An 18,272-nucleotide genomic window follows, 5' to 3' on the forward strand; every position below is an offset into this window, starting at 1 on the left:
AACTGTCTTCATAGTATAGAATTAGATCAAATTCTAATTTTTTTTATAAAAATAAGTTCAAATATATAAATCAACTTAACAAACCAAAAAAAAAAAAAAAAAAATATTTAGCATATGATGGTATTTTCTATAGCATAAGCAATGATGTCAAATATATGATGAGATATTGCAGAATAAAGGCCCCTCAAAATTGAGTTTATCCACTTTGGCTACGAGACTTTGGCTAATTCTGTTATTCCAATATTTATGGAGAGCCATGTGCCGACACATTTCAATGACTTCTCCTTCCTTTTGTGAACATAAGAGCCAAAATAAGAGGCACAAGATCCCTCTGGTTCCTATTGGTGATGTATAAGGCTACTGTCTATTCTAGACTGCCCCTTCCCTGATCAGAAACTGATGGTCTATTCCAGGTTTGGACCCTTAATATAAACTTGTGAAAATACATTTTTCTGCATGACATTGTAAAATTGTAAAAACGTTATAAATAGAGATGAGCGAACATGCTCGTCCGAGCTTGATGCTCGGTCGAGCATTAGGGTACTCGAAACTGCTCGTTACTCGGACGAATACTTCGCCCGCTCGAGAAAATGGCAGCTCCCGCCGTTTTGCTTTTTGGCGGCCAGAAACAGAGCCAATCACAAGCCAGGAGACTCTGCACTCCACCCAGCATGACGTGGTACCCTTACACGTCGATAGCAGTGGTTGGCTGGCCAGATCAGGTGACCCTGGGATAGACTAGCCGCTGGCCGCGCTGCTCGGATCATTCTGTCTCTGGATGCCGCTAGGGAGAGAGCTGCTGCTGGTCAGGGAAAGCGTTAGGGTGTTCTATTAGCTTACTGTTAGGCAGGAGTGATTCTCAAAGAACCCAACAGCCCTTCTTAGGGCTACAATAACGTTCTACTTTTTTTATTTTAATTTGCATCTTTTACCATTTTGTGAGGAATTAGCAGGGGGACTTGCTACCGTTGTGTTTAGCTCTTAGTGGCACACATATCCATAGCAAAGACCGAAGTGGGAAAATTCAGTAGGGGTTGGATTTCTATTAGGCAATAACTCAGTGTCATCTCATCTGGCATAGTAGTGTGCTTCCTTTGATACTTGGCTAGAAAATAGCCATAGGAGAATACAAACAGCTTCTTGAAGCCTACAGTAGCGTTCTATATATTTGATTTCTGGTTGATCTGCTGGTGGCTTTAGTTTCTGCAGTGCATGTACTTGCCAATTCTGAGCAATTTGTAGTGAGACTTGCGACCGCTGTGTTCTGCGCTTAGTGGCGCACATATCCATAGCAAAGGCTGAAGTGGGAAAATTCAGTAGGGGTTGGATTTCTATTAGGCACTAACTCAGTGTCATCTCATCTGGCATAGTAGTGTGCTTCCTTTGATACTTGGCTAGAAAATAGCCATAGGAGAATACAAACAGCTTCTTGAAGCCTACAGTAGCGTTCTATATATTTGATTTCTGGTTGATCTGCTGGTGGCTTTAGTTTCTGCAGTGCATGTACTTGCCAATTCTGAGCAATTTGTAGTGAGACTTGCGACCGCTGTGTTCTGCGCTTAGTGGCGCACATATCCATAGCAAAGGCTGAAGTGGCAAAATTCAGTAGGGGTTGGATTTCTATTAGGCAATAACTCAGTGTCATCTCATCTGGCATAGTAGTGTGCTTCCTTTGATACTTGGCTAGAAAATAGCCATAGGAGAATACAAACAGCTTCTTGAAGCCTACAGTAGCGTTCTATATATTTGATTTCTGGTTGATCTGCTGGTGGCTTTAGTTTCTGCAGTGCATGTACTTGCCAATTCTGAGCAATTTGTAGTGAGACTTGCGACCGCTGTGTTCTGCGCTTAGTGGCGCACATATCCATAGCAAAGGCTGAAGTGGGAAAATTCAGTAGGGGTTGGATTTCTATTAGGCACTAACTCAGTGTCATCTCATCTGGCATAGTAGTGTGCTTCCTTTGATACTTGGCTAGAAAATAGCCATAGGAGAATACAAACAGCTTCTTGAAGCCTACAGTAGCGTTCTATATATTTGATTTCTGGTTGATCTGCTGGTGGCTTTAGTTTCTGCAGTGCATGTACTTGCCAATTCTGAGCAATTTGTAGTGAGACTTGCGACCGCTGTGTTCTGCGCTTAGTGGCGCACATATCCATAGCAAAGGCTGAAGTGGCAAAATTCAGTAGGGGTTGGATTTCTATTAGGCAATAACTCAGTGTCATCTCATCTGGCATAGTAGTGTGCTTCCTTTGATACTTGGCTAGAAAATAGCCATAGGAGAATACAAACAGCTTCTTGAAGCCTACAGTAGCGTTCTATATATTTGATTTCTGGTTGATCTGCTGGTGGCTTTAGTTTCTGCAGTGCATGTACTTGCCAATTCTGAGCAATTTGTAGTGAGACTTGCGACCGCTGTGTTCTGCGCTTAGTGGCGCACATATCCATAGCAAAGGCTGAAGTGGGAAAATTCAGTAGGGGTTGGATTTCTATTAGGCACTAACTCAGTGTCATCTCATCTGGCATAGTAGTGTGCTTCCTTTGATACTTGGCTAGAAAATAGCCATAGGAGAATACAAACAGCTTCTTGAAGCCTACAGTAGCGTTCTATATATTTGATTTCTGGTTGATCTGCTGGTGGCTTTAGTTTCTGCAGTGCATGTACTTGCCAATTCTGAGCAATTTGTAGTGAGACTTGCGACCGCTGTGTTCTGCGCTTAGTGGCGCACATATCCATAGCAAAGGCTGAAGTGGCAAAATTCAGTAGGGGTTGGATTTCTATTAGGCAATAACTCAGTGTCATCTCATCTGGCATAGTAGTGTGCTTCCTTTGATACTTGGCTAGAAAATAGCCATAGGAGAATACAAACAGCTTCTTGAAGCCTACAGTAGCGTTCTATATATTTGATTTCTGGTTGATCTGCTGGTGGCTTTAGTTTCTGCAGTGCATGTACTTGCCAATTCTGAGCAATTTGTAGTGAGACTTGCGACCGCTGTGTTCTGCGCTTAGTGGCGCACATATCCATAGCAAAGGCTGAAGTGGGAAAATTCAGTAGGGGTTGGATTTCTATTAGGCACTAACTCAGTGTCATCTCATCTGGCATAGTAGTGTGCTTCCTTTGATACTTGGCTAGAAAATAGCCATAGGAGAATACAAACAGCTTCTTGAAGCCTACAGTAGCGTTCTATATATTTGATTTCTGGTTGATCTGCTGGTGGCTTTAGTTTCTGCAGTGCATGTACTTGCCAATTCTGAGCAATTTGTAGTGAGACTTGCGACCGCTGTGTTCTGCGCTTAGTGGCGCACATATCCATAGCAAAGGCTGAAGTGGCAAAATTCAGTAGGGGTTGGATTTCTATTAGGCAATAACTCAGTGTCATCTCATCTGGCATAGTAGTGTGCTTCCTTTGATACTTGGCTAGAAAATAGCCATAGGAGAATACAAACAGCTTCTTGAAGCCTACAGTAGCGTTCTATATATTTGATTTCTGGTTGATCTGCTGGTGGCTTTAGTTTCTGCAGTGCATGTACTTGCCAATTCTGAGCAATTTGTAGTGAGACTTGCGACCGCTGTGTTCTGCGCTTAGTGGCGCACATATCCATAGCAAAGGCTGAAGTGGGAAAATTCAGTAGGGGTTGGATTTCTATTAGGCACTAACTCAGTGTCATCTCATCTGGCATAGTAGTGTGCTTCCTTTGATACTTGGCTAGAAAATAGCCATAGGAGAATACAAACAGCTTCTTGAAGCCTACAGTAGCGTTCTATATATTTGATTTCTGGTTGATCTGCTGGTGGCTTTAGTTTCTGCAGTGCATGTACTTGCCAATTCTGAGCAATTTGTAGTGAGACTTGCGACCGCTGTGTTCTGCGCTTAGTGGCGCACATATCCATAGCAAAGGCTGAAGTGGCAAAATTCAGTAGGGGTTGGATTTCTATTAGGCAATAACTCAGTGTCATCTCATCTGGCATAGTAGTGTGCTTCCTTTGATACTTGGCTAGAAAATAGCCATAGGAGAATACAAACAGCTTCTTGAAGCCTACAGTAGCGTTCTATATATTTGATTTCTGGTTGATCTGCTGGTGGCTTTAGTTTCTGCAGTGCATGTACTTGCCAATTCTGAGCAATTTGTAGTGAGACTTGCGACCGCTGTGTTCTGCGCTTAGTGGCGCACATATCCATAGCAAAGGCTGAAGTGGGAAAATTCAGTAGGGGTTGGATTTCTATTAGGCACTAACTCAGTGTCATCTCATCTGGCATAGTAGTGTGCTTCCTTTGATACTTGGCTAGAAAATAGCCATAGGAGAATACAAACAGCTTCTTGAAGCCTACAGTAGCGTTCTATATATTTGATTTCTGGTTGATCTGCTGGTGGCTTTAGTTTCTGCAGTGCATGTACTTGCCAATTCTGAGCAATTTGTAGTGAGACTTGCGACCGCTGTGTTCTGCGCTTAGTGGCGCACATATCCATAGCAAAGGCTGAAGTGGGAAAATTCAGTAGGGGTTGGATTTCTATTAGGCACTAACTCAGTGTCATCTCATCTGGCATAGTAGTGTGCTTCCTTTGATACTTGGCTAGAAAATAGCCATAGCAATAGGATAGGATTGTTTGGTTCTAAAAACTCAAAAAAAACCAAAAAACACAAAAAAAAACAAAAAACACAAAAAAACACAAAAAAAACAAAAAAAAGTAAAAAAAAAAAAAAAGTTATAACTCTCATTTTAAAAATGTTTAACCCCAGGGCTAGGGGTAGAGGACGAGGGCGGGGACGTGGGCGTCCAACTACTGCAGGGGTCAGAGGCCGTGGTCCTGGGCGGGGTGAGACACCACCTGCTGATGAGGGAGCAGGGGAACGCCGCAGAGCTACACTCCCTAGGTTCATGTCTGAAGTTACTGGGACTCGTGGTAGAGCACTGTTGAGGCCAGAACAGTGCGAACAGGTGATGTCGTGGATTGCTGACAATGCTTCGAGCAATTTGTCCACCACCAGTCAGTCTTCCACGCAGTCCACCCATGTCACCGAAATCCCCACTCCTCCAGCTCCTGCACCTCAGCCTCCTCCCCCCCAGTCTGCCCCCTCCCAGGAAAATTTGCCATTTGAACCGGCATACTCTGAGGAACTGTTTTCTGGACCCTTCCCACAGTCACAAACCACTTGTCCGGTTGCTGCTGAGCAATTTTCCGATGCCCAGGTTTTCCACCAGTCACAGTCTGTGGGTGATGATGACCTTCTTGACGTAGTGGAAGTGTGTAAAGAGGTGTCCGACGATGAGGAGACACGGTTGTCAGACAGTGGGGAAGTTGTTGTCAGGGCAGGAAGTCCGAGGGGGGAGCAGACTGAGGGATCGGAGGATGATGAGGTGACAGACCCAAGCTGGGTTGAGAGGCCGGGTGAACACAGTGCTTCTGAGACGGAGGAGAGTCCTCGACCTGAACAGGTTGGAAGAGGCAGTGGTGGGGCCAGACGGAGAGGCAGGGCCAGAGCTGGTGCATCAGCGCCACTGTCAACTAGTGAAGCTCCCGTGGTGAGGGCTCTTGCGGCGAGGGCTAGATCTTCAGAAGTGTGGAGGTTCTTTAAGGAAACACCGGATGACCGACGGACTGTGGTGTGCAACATTTGCCAAACCAGGCTCAGCAGGGGTTCCACCACTACTAGCTTAACTACCACCAGTATGCGCAGGCATATGAATGCTAAGCACCCCACTCAGTGGCAACAAGCCCGTTCACCTCCGGCCGTGCACACCACTGCTCCTTCCCCTGTGTCAGCTGCTAGTCAGCCCCCTGCCCAGGACCCTGGCCCAAAAACCCCATCGTCGCCTCCACGATCCTCCACAGCATCCACCAGCGTTCAGCTCTCCATACCCCAGACGCTGGAGCGGAAACGCAAATATAGTGCAACCCACCCGCACGCCCAAGCCCTTAATGTGCACATCTCCAGATTGCTTAGCCTGGAGATGCTGCCCTATAGGCTAGTAGAGACCGAGGCCTTTCGCAACCTCATGGCGGCGGCCGCCCCTCGGTATTCGGTCCCCAGCCGCCACTACTTTTCCCGATGTGCCGCCCCAGCCCTGCACCAGCACGTGTCAGACAACATCATCCGTGCCCTGACCAACGCCGTTTCTGACAAGGTCCACCTGACCACGGACACGTGGACGAGTGCTGCCGGGCAGGGCCACTATATATCGCTGACGGCACATTGGGTTAACTTGGTGGAGGCTGGGACCGAGACTGACCCTGGGGCTGCTCATATACTGCCGACGCCGAGGATTGCGGGGCCTACCTCGGTCCAGGTGTTTCAGGCCTACTATGCCTCCTCCTCCTCCCACCCCTCCTCCACCTCCTCCTCCGAACTACCATCCGTGGGCACGGCGCCATCAGTCGGTAGCTCTAGGCACAGCAGCAGTGCCGTCGCTAAGCGACAGCAGGCGGTGCTCAAACTGCTGAGCCTAGGCGACAAAAGGCACACCGCCCAAGAGCTATTACAGGGCATCACGGCGCAGACTGATCTGTGGCTGGCACCGCTGAACCTCAAGCCGGGAATGGTTGTGTGTGACAACGGCCGTAACCTGGTGGCGGCTCTGCAACTCGGCAGACTGACACATGTGCCTTTCCTCAAGACATACCCCAATCTGTCTGATTTGCTCACGAAGGTGCGCCGCATCTGTGCGCATTTCAGGAAGTCCAGCCCAGATGCTGCCACTCTCAGGGCAGCGCAGCGCCGCCTCCAACTGCCCGCTCACCGACTGTTGTGCGACGTGCCCACGAGGTGGAATTCAACACTGACCATGTTATCCAGAGTTTACCAGCAGCGCAGAGCGATTGTAGACTGCCAGATGTCAACTTCCACCAGAACTGGTAGTCAGGTCAGTCAGCTTCCTCAAGTCTACAATGAGGAGTGGACGTGGATGTCTGATATCTGTCAGGTGCTGAGTAACTTTGAGGAGTCAACACAGATGGTCAGTGGCGATGCCGCCATCATCAGCCTCACCATCCCGCTGCTTGGCCTGTTGAAAAACTCTCTGGTCAGCATGAAGTCGGAAGCTTTGCGCTCGTCACAAGAGACAGGGGAAGAATATTCCCTTGTTGATAGCCAAAGCACCCTCAGGTCTGTTTCTCAGCGCATATCGGAGGAGGTGGAGGTGGAGGAGGATGAGGAGGAAGAGGAGGAGAATGTTGGCGAGACACAAGAGGGGACCATTGTTGAGTCCTTCACTGTTCAGCGTGTATGGGCAGAAGAAGAGGAGTTGGAGGAGGAGGAAATGGACAGTCAGGCCAGTGAGGGGAGTGAATTCTTACGCGTTGGTACTCTGGCGCATATGGCAGATTTCATGCTAGGCTGCCTATCCCGTGACCCTCGCGTTCAAAGAATTTATTCCAGCACCGATTACTGGGTGTTCACTCTCCTGGACCCACGGTACAAGCAAAATCTTCCCACTCTCATCCCTGCAGAGGAAAGGAGTGTGAGAATGCATGAATACCAGCAGGCCCTGGTGCACAAGCTGAAACAGTATTTCCCTTCTGACAGCGCTAGCGGCAGAGTGCGTAGTTCTGCGGGACAAGTAGCGAGGGAGAGTAGGCGAGCAGGCAGCTTGTCCAGCACTGGCAAGGGTACGCTTTACAAGGCTTTTGCCAGCTTTATGTCACCCCAGCAAGACACTGTCACCTGTCCCCAGTCTCGGCAGAGTAGGGCTGATCTTTACAGAAAGATGGTGAGGGAGTACGTAGCTGACCATACCATCGTCCTAAATGATCACACAGCTCCCTACAACTACTGGGTTTCAAAGCTGGACATGTGGCACGAACTGGCGCTGTACGCCTTGGAGGTTCTTGCCTGCCCTGCCGCTAGCGTCTTGTCCGAGCGGGTTTTCAGTGCAGCTGGTGGCATCATCACCGATAAGCGTACACGCCTGTCGACTGACAGCGCTGACAGGCTGACGCTTATTAAAATGAATAAAGGCTGGATTTCTCAGAATTTCCAATCTCCACCAGGTGAAGGAAGCTCAACCTGAATAATTGATCCACTCCTCCTCCTCCTCCTCATTTTCCTCCTTCTCCTCCTCTTTGTACAGTAAAGCAGAGGAAAATGGCTATTTTTTGACAGGGCCCACTGGCTCTTGCTATACTTCATGCATTTAATTTTTCTGGAGGGCCACCTACCCGGTCCTCTGTTTGAAACAATTTTTGTGAGTGCCACATACAGGCACTCAATCTATTCCATTTTTCTGGAGGGCCACCTACCCGGTCCTCTGGTTTGAACAATTTTTGGGACTGCCACATACAGGCACTCAATCTATTCCATTTTACTGGAGGGCCACCTACCTGCTCCTCTGGTTTGAAGAATTTTTGGGACTGCCACATACAGGCACTCAATCTATTCCATTTTACTGGAGGGCCACCTACCTGCTCCTCTGGTTTGAAGAATTTTTGGGACTGCCACATACAGGCACTCAATCTATTCCATTTTACTGGAGGGCCACCTACCTGCTCCTCTGGTTTGAACAATTTTTGGGACTGCCACATACAGGCACTCAATCTATTCCATTTTACTGGAGGGCCACCTACCTGCTCCTCTGGTTTGAAGAATTTTTGGGACTGCCACATACAGGCACTCAATCTATTCCATTTTACTGGAGGGCCACCTACCTGCTCCTCTGGTTTGAAAAATGTTTGGGACTGCCACATACAGGCACTATCCAAATTAAATTGTCTCCATAGCAGCCTCCACACGTTGTCTCCATTGCTACCTCCAAAAGTCGTCTATATAGCTGCCTCCATACATCGTCCCTTTATCAAACGAGGTGTGTCAGGCAGAAATTTGGGTTGTTTTCATGGATTCCACATCAAAGTTGTTAACTTTGTCGCCACCCTGCTGTGTTATCCACAAAATATACTGGCAAACTTTTACCATTTAGGGATATTATTTCAGCGCTTCTTGCGCATCTGTTTACATTCCCCTCACCCGGCATATCCTAAACTTATAAGAACGCTACTACACTTGATCTTATACAAAAGGTTCTTAGAAGTGCTGTTTGGGGAGTAGCCTAGAGACAGGGGCTTGGATTGGCGAAAGCTCGCCTGGCAGCGGAACGCCAGCTCCATGCGCATCATGCGCTTCTTGCGCATCTGTTTACATTCCCCTAACCCGCCATATCCCAAACTTATAAGAACGCTACTACACTTAACTTGGTGCAGGCTGGGACCGAGTCTGACCCTGGGGCTGGTCATATACTGCCGACGCAGAGAATTGCGGGGCCTACCTCGGTCCAGGTCTCAAAGGCCTACTATACCTCCTCCCACCCCTCCTCCACCTCCTCCTCCTCCGAATTACCATCCGTGGGCATGGCGCCATCAGTCGGTAGCTCTAGGCACAGCAGCAGTGCCGTCGCTAAGCGACAGCAGGCGGTGCTGAAACTGCTGAGCCTAGGCGATAAAAGGCACACCGCCCAAGAGCTATTACAGGGCATTCCACATCAAAGTTGTTAACTTTGTCGCCACCCTGCTGTGTAATCCACAAAATATACTTGCAAACTTTTACCATTTAGGGATATTATTTCAGCGCTTCTTGCGCATCTGTTTACATTCCCCTCACCCGCCATATCCTAAACTTATAAGAACGCTACTACACTTGATCTTATACAAAAGTGCTGTTTGGGGAGTAGCCTAGAGACAGGGGCTTGGATTTGCGAAAGCTCGCCTGGCAGCGGAGCGCCAGCTCCATGCGCATCATGCGCTTCTTGCGCATCTGTTTACATTCCCCTCACCCGGCATATCCTAAACTTATAAGAACGCTACTACACTTGATCTTATACAAAAGTGCTGTTTGGGGAGTAGCCTAGAGACAGGGGCTTGGATTGGCGAAAGCTCGTCTGGCAGCGGAGCGCCAGCTCCATGCCAAGATCCAACTAACATAGTTTTAACTGCAGCACCTTTAATCTACTACTAGTTCACTGCCTCCATACATGGTCCCCTTATCAAACGAGCTGTGTCAGGCAGAATTTTGGGTTGTTTTCATGGCTTCCATGTTAACTTTGTCGCCACCCTGCTGTGTAATCCACAAAATATACTGGCAAACTTTTATCATGTACCGATATTATTTGAGCACTTCTTGCTCACCTCCTTTGGTTCCTCTCTGCCACCCATTGGTTTGAAGCCTGAGTCCATTTAGGGTATGTCGCCATGACACTCTCTAGCCTGCTGCCGCTGCCTCTGCATGCCGTCCCCTATAGTGTCAGGGTCAATTATTGCATGTTTTAGATACTATCTAGCTTCATTCTGTCACTCTGTCATGGCCATGCTGTTGCCCATAATTTTGGCATAATGGTGCGTTTAAGCAGCCTCAGAGGCATCCATGCATGCTGCCCCTGCTGTTTCCTGTCCATTTCCGTGGTGTTTCCATCCTTTTCTGAGGTTCCCAGGTGTTTGGCCAAGCTTCCCTGTGCAGAGCCTTGGTCCCCTTGAAAAATGCTCGAGTCTCCCATTGACTTCAATGGGGTTCGTTATTCGAGATGAGCACTCGAGCATCGGGAAAAGTTCGTCTCGAATAACGAGTACCCGAGCATTTTAGTGTTCGCTCATCTCTAGTTATAAAGATGGTGCAGGTTTGTAAAAGTAGTAAGATAACAAATTACATCTTCCTGTCATCACTTACTTCCAGTGAACTAAGCTTCGCCTTATCTCTGAGATCCAGACATTCCCTCTCAAGTACAGCGAGCTTCTCCAGGTTGACTTCAGCGCAGTTTGTTAACTTATGTGTAATCGCTAAATCAGTTTCTGCTTTGTTAGAAACCTGTGAAACATGAAATATGCACATTTTCAGCAATATTTAGCAAAAAAGTTACATACAGTATTCTTAATCCGAATCTTACATACTAGTGCACCTCAGCTTCTATTATTAGTGTGTGAATACATGGACATTTATGGCAGTCAGTACAGCACATGTAGACAACAATATTTTACATGTAGTACAAGTAGATAGTACTACATACTATTACACTATACAGAGCAGTACAGTGCACATAATACACATAGAAAGTATGGGACAGCTTAAAACATTTTAGCACAGGTAGATATCAGTGCAGTACATGTAGTAGAAAGAGCATATACTACATATAGCAGTATGAAATATATGGGTAAATTATTGGTAGCAGTACAGCACAAATACACAGGTAGTAACAAGGCAGAACGTGTAGTACAGGTAGAGTGCAGCACAGACTTTGCAGTACAGGTAGAGAGCATCACAGTACATACATGACATGTTAAGTGTAGTACCTGTACTACATTCAACATGTACTGTATGCATTGTAATGCTCTCTACCTGTTTACTACCTATGTATTTAGTAGAGGTGGAGAGAAGTACAGTATGTGTAGTACAGGTAGGAAGCATAAAAGAACATGTAGTACAGGTAGAGTAGCACAATACATGTAGTACAGGTAGAGTAGTACAGTACAGGTAATATAGGTAGAGTAGTACAGTACATCTAGTACAGGTAGAGTAGTACAGTACATGTAGTACAGGTAGAGAGCAGTACAGTACACATAGAATAGTACAGTACATGTAGTACAGGTAGAGAGCAGTACAGTACACAGAATAGTACAGTACATGTAGTACAGGTAGAGAGCAGTACAGTACACATAGAATAGTACAGTACATGTAGTACAGGTAGAGAGCAGTACAGTACACAGAATAGTACAGTACATGTAGTACAGGTAGAGTAGTACAGTACATGTAGTACAGGTACAGTAGTACAGTACAGGTAATATAGGTAGAGTAGTACAGTACATCTAGTACAGGTAGAGTAGTACAGTACATGCAGTACAGGTAGAGAGCAGTACAGTACACATAGAATAGTACAGTACATGTAGTACAGGTAGAGTAGTACAGTACATGTAGTACAGGTAGAGAGCAGTACAGTACACATAGAATAGTACAGTACATGTAGTACAGGTAGAGAGCAGTACAGTACACATAGAATAGTACAGTACATGTAGTACAGGTAGAGAGCAGTACAGTACACATAGAATAGTACAGTACATGTAGTACAGGTAGAGAGCAGTACAGTACACAGAATAGTACAGTACATCTAGTACAGGTAGAGTAGTACAGTACATGCAGTACAGGTAGAGAGCAGTACAGTACACATAGAATAGTACAGTACATGTAGTACAGGTAGAGTAGTACAGTACATGTAGTACAGGTAGAGAGCAGTACAGTACACATAGAATAGTACAGTACATGTAGTACAGGTAGAGAGCAGTACAGTACACATAGAATAGTACAGTACATGTAGTACAGGTAGAGTAGTACAGTACATGTAGTACAGGTAGAGAGCAGTACAGTACACATAGAATAGTACAGTACATGTAGTACAGGTAGAGAGCAGTACAGTACACATAGAATAGTACAGTACATGTAGTACAGGTAGAGAGCAGTACAGTACACAGAATAGTACAGTACATGTAGTACAGGTAGAGTAGTACAGTACATGTAGTACAGGTAGAGTAGTACAGTACAGGTAATATAGGTAGAGTAGTACAGTACATCTAGTACAGGTAGAGTAGTACAGTACATGCAGTACAGGTAGAGAGCAGTACAGTACACATAGAATAGTACAGTACATGTAGTACAGGTAGAGTAGTACAGTACATGTAGTACAGGTAGAGAGCAGTACAGTACACATAGAATAGTACAGTACATGTAGTACAGGTAGAGAGCAGTACAGTACACAGAATAGTACAGTACATCTAGTACAGGTAGAGTAGTACAGTACATGCAGTACAGGTAGAGAGCAGTACAGTACACATAGAATAGTACAGTACATGTAGTACAGGTAGAGTAGTACAGTACATGTAGTACAGGTAGAGAGCAGTACAGTACACATAGAATAGTACAGTACATGTAGTACAGGTAGAGAGCAGTACAGTACACATAGAATAGTACAGTACATGTAGTACAGGTAGAGTAGTACAGTACATGTAGTACAGGTAGAGAGCAGTACAGTACACATAGAATAGTACAGTACATGTAGTACAGGTAGAGAGCAGTACAGTACACATAGAATAGTACAGTACATGTAGTACAGGTAGAGAGCAGTACAGTACACATAGAATAGTACAGTACATGTAGTACAGGTAGAGAGCAGTACAGTACACATAGAATAGTACAGTACATGTAGTACAGGTAGAGAGCAGTACAGTACACAGAATAGTACAGTACATGTAGTACAGGTAGAGTAGTACAGTACATGTAGTACAGGTAGAGTAGTACAGTACAGGTAATATAGGTAGAGTAGTACAGTACATCTAGTACAGGTAGAGTAGTACAGTACATGCAGTACAGGTAGAGAGCAGTACAGTACACATAGAATAGTACAGTACATGTAGTACAGGTAGAGTAGTACAGTACATGTAGTACAGGTAGAGAGCAGTACAGTACACATAGAATAGTACAGTACATGTAGTACAGGTAGAGTAGTACAGTACAGGTAATATAGGTAGAGTAGTACAGTACATCTAGTACAGGTAGAGTAGTACAGTACATGTAGTACATGTAGAGAGCGGTACAGTACAGATAGAATAGTACAGTACATGTAGTACAGGTAGAGTAGTACAGTACAGGTAATATAGGTAGAGTAGTACAGTACAGATAGAAACATTTTTTTAGCCCTGCACTTTACTCACTATGTTAATGCTGATTTTAGCCATTGTATGACATTGCACTTTACATCTGAGATTTGTAAGGTTTTTGGTAATGAGGTATTAAGATGTAGAGAAGGAACAGTTGACAAATTCATTCCTGCTACAGCCGTGTATTTAAGAGGAATAAAAATAGCGATGAAAAATGTATTCAAATCACATCCTATGGAATAATTTCATGTTTTATGAGCCCGATTGTATGCAAAGGCTGACAGGAGTCACATGATTAACCTCTAACACTTGCCGTCACTTCTCTGTTTATTTGCATGACCAATTATCTGGGACAAGGACTGTGCCCTAGATCAGCCAAGGTTACTGCATACAGCGATAATAAGTAGATCTGCTTAGCATTTCTACATTCCTTATGATACCAAACCGATGTAGAGCACAAAGACAACGCATTAAGGCCAATCACTGCAGCTCACATTTCTGTAAAAGGCTCTAATGTATAGATGCAGGATCCTTAATCCATCCCATATATGGCTGCAGGATTGATATGACAGCACGGGCAGCCGGGCGCTACATATGTTTTACATTTTCGGCATATAGAAGACTGATTGGAGCAAACACCAATTTCGATTTTTTTTTTTTTTCCCTAGCACAAAGCGTAAAGAATGAAAACATTGCCTCTGTGGTAACAAGAAAAAGAAAAACTTCATGGAAAGAAAAGATACATTTTCACGTGTTCTTAGTGAACTATTCTCTGCCAAGACAGTGAAAAGACGGAAATATGCAGCCATAAAATTTGTGAACGGTTGAGAGGGAACCACAGGGTTTCAGTGTTTCCCCTTTATTGAGATGTACCTGGTGTCCATTAAACTTTAAGGATGAGTCATAGCTAGCACCAAGTAGGACAGGAGTGATTAGTTTGGGTATTTTTATTAAAGGGATTTTTCGGGGCCAAAAGTATTAAAGGAAACCTAGCATCAGAAGTCTAAAATCTACCTATTATGATAGACCTAGTGGTAGGTGGCTAGTTACATGCTAAACCCTTACCTATTTTTACCTAATCCTAAACTAAACTACATTTTATGTAACTAATATGCTAATTACCGGCAGAGGCTACCGGGGTATGGATTAGCTTCTCCAGGTAGTGAAAACAATGGCTAATCCCCGCCCTCCGTAGCCTCTGCCAACAATTAGCATATTAGCTTTATAAAGTGTAGTTTAGGAAGTATTTTAGGATTAGGTTTCCTTTAAAGTAAAGTAGGTTTCCTTTAAAGTAAATCAATCATCAAAATCTCGATTGATAAACCAGGGGCACTTACTCATAGGTCCAGGCACCTATTTGTTACCTATGGCCTCCTTCCTTATTTTTAAAATTATGATAGCTCTGAGTTACCAGAGACCTCTCTGCCCCGAGTTATCACTTACGCTGTTCAAGGGGCACTACACCCAACCAACTGTTTGCAGAAACTTTCTCTGCTTCCATGAGATAACATTAGGCAGAGGGAAGGGGGAAGAGCTGAGAGGAGGTTAAGACGCGCAATAGCCCGTGAAGCTGCATTCTTCTCTAGGACCTTACTGCAGAACTCTGCTGGTCACTTTAGATGTTTTGTTACCAAAGTCCAATCTAGTCTTTTTTGTTCTTGATGCTTATTGGTCGGCTTGCACCGTGCAGTCAACCCTCTGTATTTACTTTCACGCAGTGTTCTCTTTATGGTAAGTTTTGGATATTGACAGGACTATACTCTGGAGAGTGTTGTTCATATGATTTGCTGTTGTGAAGGAGCTTCACTTTCCCATGGAAATTATTCTGCAATTATCTACCACTGTCGTCTTCCGTGGGCGTCAAGGTGTTTTTGCATTGAGGAGTTGACCAATTCTTTCTTTCTCAGGATGTACCAAACTGTGAATTTTGGCACTTCTAATATTGTAGCAATTTCTCTGATGGTTTTTTTTTCTTTTTCCGCTTCTTAATGGAAACCTTCCACAACAGATCTAGCAAGTAGTAGTAGGTTCCTCTAATTTATAGTAGGACAGCCCATTTTGGGGCGAATCCTTTAGTCCCCCAAATCTTCTATAATTTTTAATGGCCCTAATATGCAAATTTACTAAAGAGGCTACTGGGACGTGGAGTAGCCAATTCGACAAACTGACACTCCTAGCAAGGTGTGCCCCTTGCCAATGCCCATGGCTAGATGCTACAGACTGTTCAGCCACCAATTCGGGAATATGTCTAGTTCAGGAGACCGGACCAAAATTATCGAACCCGACAATCAAGTCCTCTTGTCTCTGATCATAGTGGATCTAGTGGCTTCTGCTACCACCTAAATTTTCAACGTACACACATTTATACACAGATTTTCTGAGGATAACTTTCCTGTAAGAGATTTTAGATGAGTAGAATGTAAGGAGAATTTGCGTTAGTGCAAATACAAAATAAATGAAATAATATATATTTTATTCAATATTTATAATGGGAATTATACTTCTATTTGTTGGGTTATATAATTATACTTATATTGGTCAGGTAAAGTTAGTTTAGGCAACAGTTAAGGTCTTTCTCGTAGAAATTTTTTGTGTCGAACATGAAAGCTCTTTACTCCGTATCCCCAAGGTTTGGCTACCCAACTGCGTTCTGCACACTCTGCACACTTGGTGATGGGATACTTGGATTGGGTTTGAGCAATGAATCAGTTCTCTCGTTGTGGTGTCTTTGAGTGTTGAGTATTATGTTGCTGTTGTTTGAAAGGCAAGTACATATGTATAAAACTACTGCACTTTAGGGTAAAATAAGAAAGTGTGTTAGGTGTCATTATCTAAACAATTCTAAACCTACGTTATATGGCAATGACGTGTTTACCTGGAACTAGGGCTGTAATATATGGCATGATAGAAGATATTGACCAAATTGGGAAAAAACTGTATCAGGACGGCACGCCTTGTATTCAAGGGGACATTATAATTTGATTTTAATCCAGATGGTTAAACAACTCATGGCTTTAGGTTATTAGATTTTCCAGTTTGTATTTACTTTTTCTTGTGCTGTCACTTCCATTTTTTTCCCTCTCTGGTTCCAATCCCTTCTGCTGTAATGTTGAGGTCAATGGCGGCAATTGATCTAGCAAAGGGCGCCGTGCTCATGGCACACATTGGGGCAGGTTTATTCATCTTTTTAGGGTTATGAAGGGTTTTAAACAGTTTTCAGGCACTTCTACCACTAGTACTACAAAAAGGTGTGGCCTACAAAAAGAGTCTGCACCTAAAATAATGCTGACAGAATTTTATCCCATTTTTCCGGCATAAAATAAACCAACTAATAAGAAGTGAAACTCAGACACTTATATGATTCGTGTGCAGCATAAGACCATCTTGTGTAACTCTGCAGTGTCTTATCTGTCACTTTTAATAAATCTGCCCCATTTACTTCTATTATACATGGTCACAGTGCTGTGAATGCAGTGTCAATAACTGTGCCGGTCACGTGAAGGGCGGCCGCAAATCATATTCCATATTCCTTTCCGGATTTGTGTCAGAGCCTGTAATTTTCAATGGACATCAAAGGGGCGAGCCGACAGCCCTATTTAAGACATTTTGCTCATATTTTTGCGGCCCCGAAAACAACTTTTGCCAAAAGTGGGTGTTGTGTGGCCTAGGGTGGGTGGGGGTGTGGACTAGGATTGGTGGGGGTGTGAACTAGGATTGGTGGGGGTGTGGACTAGGGTTGGTGGGGGTGTGAACTATGGGAGTGGGTGGAGGTGAGGGCTGATCTGGAAGATACTGTCTCCTTATGCAAATACTGACTGTAAGATTTACTAATTAGCCCATGTAGCGCATCAGCGGCTAGTATTAAGACTAGAATCACACTGCCGTTGCCCGCCATACCGTAGCACGGCGGGCACACGGCAGCATGCGGGGAGAGGAGGTGAACACTACTCACCCCACCCCTCTCTATAGGAATGTATGGCGCACGGCGCCGTAATACGGGAGAAGATAGGACATGTCTTATCTTTTCCCGGTGCTGCTCCGTGCGCCCATTTCCGTCTATGGGGGGGGGGGGGGGGTGTATATCGGCTGTATATACGTGGCAGTGTGAATGCAGCCTAAGACTGGCGCTCATAAGTCTCCTGCTACCAGCAGAGTGAGAACTGCAAATTACAGATACAGACTAACACTTTTGTCCTGAGATTTCACTACATCACTTTGACAGAACAACCACTTTTCCGCCCATGTTTTCAGTTTAAAAATAAAAACAAGCTAAAAAACAAATCTAAAAATCTTTATTCTGCATCTTTATAATGACACTCTTTTAATGTGCCTTTTTTCTACATGTTTCCCCGTAGAATGCTAAGCACTAAAAAACGAAATCCACTGAAAAACAGCATAAAGCAATTCTTTATATATATTTTTTTCTAAGTACGGTACATTAGGCTCTCTTTTAATTTTGATACCACCCCATTTCAAAATACATAAAAAAATAAATGTACAGTTCCTTTGTCTGCTAAAGCCAGGTGCAAGCTCTCCTTTACTACTTTGCACAAAAGAAAATATTTTATGGCTGTATTAGGAAGGGAGAAAAAAAGATTTACACACATTTAAGAATGTTTTTATTAGACAGGTATCAAAAGCCATGCAGAT

At 44.5% G+C, this 18,272-nt stretch overlaps 1 protein-coding gene across 5 annotated transcripts in view; it reads right to left on the minus strand.

Moving 5' to 3' along the window:
- LOC140132652 (uncharacterized) overlaps window positions 1-18,272 on the minus strand; it is a 255,989-nt gene that overhangs the window by 91,041 nt on the left and 146,676 nt on the right. For all 5 annotated transcript variants that reach the window (XM_072151669.1, XM_072151667.1, XM_072151668.1 and 2 more), the window contains one exon: window positions 10,648-10,785. In XM_072151669.1, coding sequence (XP_072007770.1) covers window positions 10,648-10,785 — 138 coding nt within the window. The remainder of the gene's footprint in view (window positions 1-10,647; window positions 10,786-18,272) is intronic.

This window comes from Engystomops pustulosus, chromosome 5, assembly GCF_040894005.1.
Source record: "Engystomops pustulosus chromosome 5, aEngPut4.maternal, whole genome shotgun sequence".
NCBI lineage: Eukaryota > Metazoa > Chordata > Amphibia > Anura > Leptodactylidae > Engystomops > Engystomops pustulosus.